This window comes from Egretta garzetta, unplaced genomic scaffold (genome assembly GCF_000687185.1).
Source record: "Egretta garzetta isolate BGI_Z169 unplaced genomic scaffold, ASM68718v1 scaffold397, whole genome shotgun sequence".
NCBI lineage: Eukaryota > Metazoa > Chordata > Aves > Pelecaniformes > Ardeidae > Egretta > Egretta garzetta.
This window is the reverse complement of record NW_009260493.1, coordinates 3,813,210-3,821,063: the sequence shown is the minus strand read 5'-3', so window position 1 is coordinate 3,821,063 and position 7,854 is coordinate 3,813,210. Positions and strand designations below refer to the sequence as shown.

General features: G+C 39.2%; 1 protein-coding gene across 1 annotated transcript; it reads right to left on the bottom strand.

Annotated features, from left to right (window-relative positions):
• Nucleotides 1–176: 176 nt before the first annotated feature.
• Nucleotides 177–5,974, bottom strand: ADAT2 (adenosine deaminase tRNA specific 2; the record flags this gene model as incomplete). The annotated part of the gene is made up of 5 exons (XM_035899849.1): nt 177–2,493; nt 2,612–2,684; nt 4,371–4,477; nt 5,038–5,188; nt 5,903–5,974. Coding segments are annotated over 5 exons (444 nt in total), but the record flags the coding sequence as incomplete, so codon positions are not given.
• Between the last annotated feature and the right edge of the window lie 1,880 nt (nt 5,975–7,854).

Sequence of the window (7,854 nt, the reverse complement as noted above, 5' to 3'; positions counted from 1 at the left end):
GCCTTGGCCTGGGCGGCTGCTCCTCTCACATCCTCTCACTCCTCTCTCCGGCTGCAGTTGCCCAGGGTTTTTTTCTCCCCTTCTGAACTACGTTATCCCAGAGGCTCTATCAATCACCATCGCTGATGGGCCCGGCCTTGGCCAGCAGTGGGTTCACCTTGGAGCCAGCTGGCATTGGCTCTGCCAGACATGGGGGAAGCTTCTGGCAGCTCCTCACAGAAACCACTCCTGTAGCCCCCCACTACCAAAACCTTACCCCACAAACCCAATACACTGCAATACAATAGTTTTTAGCTTGATATGCTGTTCCTCTTTTATGCCCCTTTTCCAAGACGTACGTTATTACCCCTGATCGCTCCTAAGAGAAATTTTTATTTTTGTCTCCCTCTTCAGTCTTGGGCTTTGAGCAGGACTTAAACTGTTTTTCTAAGTGACAGGTTACCACTGACTTGTTACAGATTATTTCTGTTCCACTTTTAAGGACTGCAGAATTGGACACAGCTTGTAAAGTGTTTTTTGCCCTACTACCAGTAACCTTTCTACTCATTGTACATGGCTCCTACTGTCACACTCTCCAACTGCTAACAATGTTCTTCTTTGAAAGAAGGCAGTGGGGAAGGAAAGCGTTCTTAGCCATTTCTGCAGAAGAACAGGTGCTGAGAGGTTTAGGTCCTGGTCCAAAACAATGTGTAGGCTCCAATTCCTACTGTCACTGATGTCAGTGACAAGCCAGAAGTCTAATGTCTTCCTTTAATTTGGACTTCAGTGACTTCTTTGAGGTGTAAGAAAATTATGGCCCAGCTGAGACCTGAATCTGTATCTGTATAGATAAAGAGCGATCTTGTACCACCAGCCAAATACCATAACCACAGGCGTGACTGTTTCTTTCCAATTAAGCCATCACAGTCATTAAAAATGGTCTTTTCCTAAATAGCTCTTCCAGCTTAGCTGTCCGATTCATGAGCCCTCGCAGCTCCAAAGCTGATAAAATCCAAACACTGTCGTAACTTCTTTTGCTGATGGAAAGGACTCAGAGAGTGCTGTAACAGCCCGGAGAACAGGATGGGCACCGCCGTCAGTCAAAGGGTCTCAGTTAAAGGAATACGATTTCTAAACTCTGAAATAGCTATTATGGTAAAAATGCTTCTTTCCCATGTCACTTTGTAAACAATAAGTAAATACACAAAATACAATTTCTAAGCTATCAGGAGCAATGGTGACAAAGCAATGCTTTTAATGCTCTTTTAAAAAAAAAGACTTTTGAAAGTATTTATTTGAAATATCTAAAAGGCTTAATTGTATTCAGTTTTTATAGTCATAGAATTCTAATCACTCTTCTACATTAAAAAAAGAGTTAAGGCATTTCTCAAATTTCTGAATATCAGCCGAATAAATTACAGAGAGTTTCATGCTTAAGATAGGTATCACTAAGAGGTATATAATCAAGAGCAAACTGCACTTGTATTCTTAATTCATTAGTGGAACTGTAAGGCCCTCTTCTGGATTATAAATTACTGCATGGGGAAGCAAAGTGCATGGAAATGACAAAGCTGACCAACGCTACAAAAAGACAAACATCTCAAAGGTATTTTCTTCATACTATCACCAATTTCATTTCCCGGTTTTCACATGTATCTGCCCATCTCAGTTCCTATAATTTAGCAGAGGAGAACAACTTCAGCTTCTTAGGGGATTCTTAATGATAAAGCATTTCTTATGCTAACATTCACAAGAGGAGTGGACAGCCTAAAGACACTTGTGGAGCGTTTCTCCACCACTTTGTATGGAGATGCTGTGCAGCCAAGCCATGCTTGCTTACCCTTATTAGCATTAGCATACACAAACTGAGGCGTGCAGTTCTGCACATCTACCTGTCCACACATGCGTGTGACTTTCAGAAGTTATGTTTGAAAATGTGGTTTGTGCTAGCGGGGGTGTAAAAAACAATGAAGAACTGTTACAATGGTCTTATCTCAAATCTTCAAGGACTGTACAATTCCTCATACGCCTTTTGATTCAATACACACAGAAGGACTGTGAAGGTCTTACAAATGTCACCTTCCAAGAGATTTACTTGGATTTGCCTAAGCAAATGTTTACTACTGAAAGGGAAGATGCTTCTCCACAGACAGAAGGAAAGAAAATATTCTAGAATGTGCTGCACAGATCGGCATCATTTTAATGGATCCATCTGGCTGTAAACAAGTGAACTTGAACCATAAGTTTTCCTCTTTCTAAAACCAACCATTTATTCTTCTGCCTGGTCACGTATGATAACAAGAAATCACGTACATACAAATGCAGGAACAGGCAGTAAGTATCCTGTTAGTAAAAACTCTGTACAGAACAACAGACATAGTTTAATTGGTCTGTACATTTTAAAAAAGAAGGATGCTGAAAAAACCTTCACTTAGCAGTTTTTGGTAAGTTTCTGTCTCCCACCAGCATAGGGCTAATTACGATGGTCCTTTTTCCGTACTTTTGATTTTGGTGCTGCCAAGAAGAAACAGAAAGGGAGAAAAACCATCAGAAGTGAATTACAGTAATACCAGTGCCAGCATTCTTTTAAATTAGTTTGGGATCAAAATGGCTCTGTTAATGTGAAACTTACCATTGGGATTTTCTTGTCTGTAGAAAGCTTTTAACAATTCCACTGCTTCTTTGGCACGAAAGCCAGAAACGCACTGTTCAAATTAGAATGATGTTCATGAGCGCATCTGGGAATAACATATTCTGTGCTTCACAACAATGCCTTAAGTACAGAATAATTGTAAACAACTGTACTGCCTATTCCACTAATTTAACACCTACCTTTCACTATTTGAGGGTCAGAAAAATCTCCTTTTCAGGTTGAGTTTGAAAAATACTACGTTGAGGCTTAGCAGAGTAAGTCATTTCCCTAATAACTTGAAGTTAGGCAAAGCAAACTTTCTGAGTAACTTATGTAAAATTTTTACACAATCATCTCCAATTTCTTTCTTATGTGTTTCCAACTTGCTTCCAATACTCTTCAAGCACTTGGAAATGTAAGAGACATACACCTAGGTATTTGTAGACAACATATGTCCACAAACTTATTCTTTATTCCTGTCACCTCTCAGACCTTTCTGCTCCTTCCAAAATATTTTTCCAGGCCATAACCGTTAATGACAAAGTATTTAAATGTCACTACCACCCACACTAGAAAAGAATGAATTACACCTATCCGTCCTGCTGCAGTTGCCTATAGAAACAAAGGAAGGATTTGCAGCAGCAAGAATCTTCTCTTTTCTTTCTTCTGAACATATAGAAAAACTAAATACCACGTGCCAATGTTAGCAAATGAACACTCTTCCAGTGCTGACTATACAAATTAATTCAGATGCCAGTCTCACAAACACCCTGACAGAAGCTTAAAACGTTTACACTGGACTGCCAAACAGGATTGTCTTGCTGACTAAAATTCTTTCTGAGCCTTGAGTGCTTATTTAGAATGCTGAAATATACTACTTACTTTTTACATTCATTAAATAATAAATGGTAATTATGGAAATGAACTCTAAGAACTCCTATCAGGATCCTTATAAAAGGCAGGATCACCTACAACTGCATATAATGTAATAAATATAATGTTATAAATACTCTCTGTCTATAGGTATGTATAGGTATATAGGTATACTAGTATAATGCTGTAAAATGCCTAGATTTATGTATTCTATACCTCCACTGAATGCTTGTCCAGCCTTTCTTAAATGACAAAGATGCCTCGTTCTCCCCAGATGCTCTGTTCCAGTCTTTCAGGATCCTTACTGCTCAGAAAGTTTCCCGATATCTAAACTAAGTCTCCTCTGCTACTTCTGCAGTCTGTATTTATTTTGGGATTTGAACTATATGAAGTAGATCTGAATTAATGCATTTTACCTCGTATATGGATAAACCGGGAGCAAAAATACGGTCATTTCCAGTAGCTCAGCTAAAAACCAGTAACTTAGTAAGTTGCTGTTACTTGATCTTTATTGCTAATGTGTTTGTACGTTCTGCAGCTTAAAATATTTTCCCTCAAATCCTCCTGCAGCATACACTTCCTAAGTATTACACATCTTTTGAATATATTTATTCCTTACCTTGTTCCATGAATATAATTCTTTCCTTTCCTCTTTGATGTATCCTTTTAAATATTTTAAGACTGTCAATCAGGCTTTTCCTCAATTTTCTTTAATTTAAGGACTTAATTTTTTTACATTATTTTCTTGTAAAGCCAAGTTTACTTGATTTCTGATCATCTTTCATCTGAGTTCTCCTAAACTGATGCATAACGTTCTCAAAGCATGGTAATGAAGCTAGGCACAATACCCTAGCTGAAAAACAATGGAAAACATTTTATAGCTTACTTCAAATGGTTCTCCTGTGTCTACCATATCATCAGATGAGATGCTCAGAACTGAGCCACAGCCTCCAAATCGCTCATTTCGACAGCCATATACGACCCGTGGAATTTATGTGAATGAGTTAAGGTATTAAGTTAAAGTGAAAAGCAAGCAGGAAGTAAAGTAGCCTGATTTAAGTAGTCATTAAATTTCACTAAAATGTGCTTGTACTTTTCAAACTAAATTAGTTTGCACTACAATTCCTCCCTCATAAAATCAGAACTTACTCCTGAGTAACGCAAGATGTATGGCTGAAGATGCACATCCAGCCTTTCTCAGAAAAGGAGAAGCATGAATCCCAAAGCAGAGGCATACAAAGCCACGGTCTACCGATCGTTACAACATTCAATACTTAACACTGAGCTGAGATTAGCTCATTTTACAAAGCAACAGATATCTCTACAATGCATTTTTACATCCCTAAGAGAAATTGTTGTTTGTCATTATTGTACCATTTCACTTCCATTCTTGAGTCTCTAACTATTTACCAGGCAGTAAATGGAGGTGGGTGCAGACTCCCAAGTCGTAAGATGGTAGCTGGTAGCCCTGTTGGCCGTCTCTGTGGACTCACTGCCAAAAGAGTAACATTTTGACATACGGCTTCCCAGCATAAATAAGCATGAAAGGATACTCATCAAGCGCACCGCAGCTGCACACATGATACAAGGCTCTACGGTTACATACAACACTGAGTGTGCAAACACTTCTGTGTAATCTCTGTCGTGTTGCTTGCACCAGTCGAGGACCTGGTCAATTGCCACCATTTCTGCATGTCGAGTAGCCTAGGAGATAAAAATAAACATTTTCTTAAAGTTTGCATTGATTCACAGCTTTAAGCTTCTCGTGAAATAAAATGCAATGTCATAAAATTATTCTTTCAAGTCAAAGGCACGATGGCCTGACATCTCATTTATTAATAATGCAATTATTTTCACTTCTGTTAAAGAAGTAATGTAATGCTTTCTTGAGGAGTCTCTTTTTAGTATACCTCTTTGCTGGTTCAAGATGCAAAAGAAATTTCATGCAGCCCAAACTGCATAAGAAATATTCAACCCAAGAAAGAACGTATTCAACCTCAATCTCATATGCAGCACACTCAAGATCCACAAGCACAAACCAGGGTTTTCTTCTACCTGTTCCTAGGCAGAGGAGTCTGCTCAGAAGTTCTCCTCTGTCTGTCATGCCAGCATAGTAAGACAAGACACAAAAGCTCTACCTGGGGTTTCAGGGACACACAAAGCCCAACAGAATAACTTAGCTAGTCCACTGTGCTTCCAAGAGCAAGAATGGAGGCCGGGTTAATTTCTCTGGAAATACTAAAAAAATGCTCCTACCTGGTACCATGTCCTCCCTCTGACAGTGTTACTGTGCCTGCACGCAATGAATGTGCTGTGAATATGCAATAATTTCAGCATGTTTCTGGAACTGCTTGGCCTACTGTGTGGACACAGTATTTTTGGTTTGCATCAGGTATAAAGCTGTCTGGGAATACGTACATGTACAGTAAGTCCCTCAAGTAATAGGCAGGGATCACAGCATATGCCTAATGGCAAAAAGACAGAAGAATATTGATTTTATCTTTTTTTCATCCAAGGTGACTGAATGATGACTATCTCAGAGGTCACAGCAATAAGTATGGCACAAAAACCTGAACAGAAAAGAAGTGTTGACTTTAATTGCAGAGTGACAAAACCAATCAATAACGTCCCAGTATCACTCTGGAATGTCTGCAGCAGTGTGTTTTGCCAATCAAATGTCACAGCAAAAATATCACAAAGTACTAGTTATGAAAGGACTCTCCAGTTACAAAGCCTGACGCTTACTTGAATTAAGGCTGCTAGTATTTTCCTTCTTTTTAATCTATTCTGGAAAAAGGATGTTTTTGACACAGGCGTTAGACTAAGACTTAATCAATCCAAATTATACTTGTACCTCTGCTACATATGTCTTTATGTGACCTTAGATAACTTCCTCTCAATACATAAACTTGGGTTAGTATTTTGGGTTAATATTTATTTTATTTCATGTGTAAATAAGTTAGTGGTGAGTGTAATGCTGTTTAAAAATGTTTTAAGACTCCTATACAGGTCTATGTTGCCTATGCCTACATTAGCAAATAGTGCCGCGCAAGGGGAGTGTACCTGTAGAGCAAAACAGTGCTGAGGACTCAACACCAATTCAGGGGAGTTCACGCTGGCCTAGCTCCAGTTTAGTCCCATGGACAGTATATTCCAAGCAACAGCTGAAGTGCATTAGGTACACTCTTTGAGTGCGTCTTTTCAGTATAGTTTCATCTGAAGGAAGACAGTTTGCCAGCTCTGAGACACAAACCAAAGCATGGTAAAGCAGACACAGTCAAGACATTTATTCCATGAGTGCACTTGTGATCTGAACTAACATATTAATGAACCCACTTGGAATAAAAACATGGATCTGAATCAATATGCAGACATGATTCCTCCACACCTACTAGTGAAATGTTGCCATGAAGGTTCCCTAGTTGAATAAATGAGATCACACCAGCCAAAGTCTCAGTGCACACACCTTATGGAGACACAAAGCACAATGCCCTCCAGCAGAATGATGCCTCAGAACTACTACAGCTATGGTAACTCACAGGTGTAAGTTGTGGCTATTCTAATTTTGTGTCCCTCAGATCAGAAGAGACATGAATACCATATTGGCTTTCTAAGTGCCAAGCATGACTTAAAAGCATATAAGGAATAAGCCTTCATTACTGGAAGAAAACATGCCTCTGACCTATGACATTGCTTTATACTGAGTCCACCAAGTAGCTTTTAGGCCTCTGCTGATCTTGGGAGTACAAGAAAAAGCACACAGCTGCTTTAAGTCATACAGGCTTCTGCAGTAACAGAAGACAGCTACACAAAAAGAGACTGCACTAATATAGAATGTTACTAGACTCCAGTGCATCCACGTCTTAAGTAACACGCACTGCTTTGGCCACCTCACCTCATGAAGACACGGGAACGCCAGGGCAAACTCACCACAGGGTGAGAAAGGATTATCCAAGTTACAGAACAGGCTCCGTACAGAGACTAACTAGACTACGGCTCTTAACTCACCAGATACAGTCATTAGTTTTCCAAGTTAAGATGACTACAATAGAGGTTTATAAAAATGAAGAAAACAGTGGAAAAGCAAACAGTAAATTGTCATTTATTATTTCTCATAACAAGCAGGCACCCAATGAAATTATCAGGCAGCAGGTTTAAAACAAACAAAAGGAAGTACTCTTTCACAAAGCACATAATTAAATTGTGGAACTCGTTGCCACAGGATGCTATGGAAGCCAAAAACATAAATGAGTTCAAAAAAGGTTTAGACAAATTCATGGAGGATATGTGCACAGACAGCTATCAGAAACAATGATCCAGATACATTCTTGGGCTCTGGAAGTCCCTAAGCTATGCATGTTCAGAAGCGG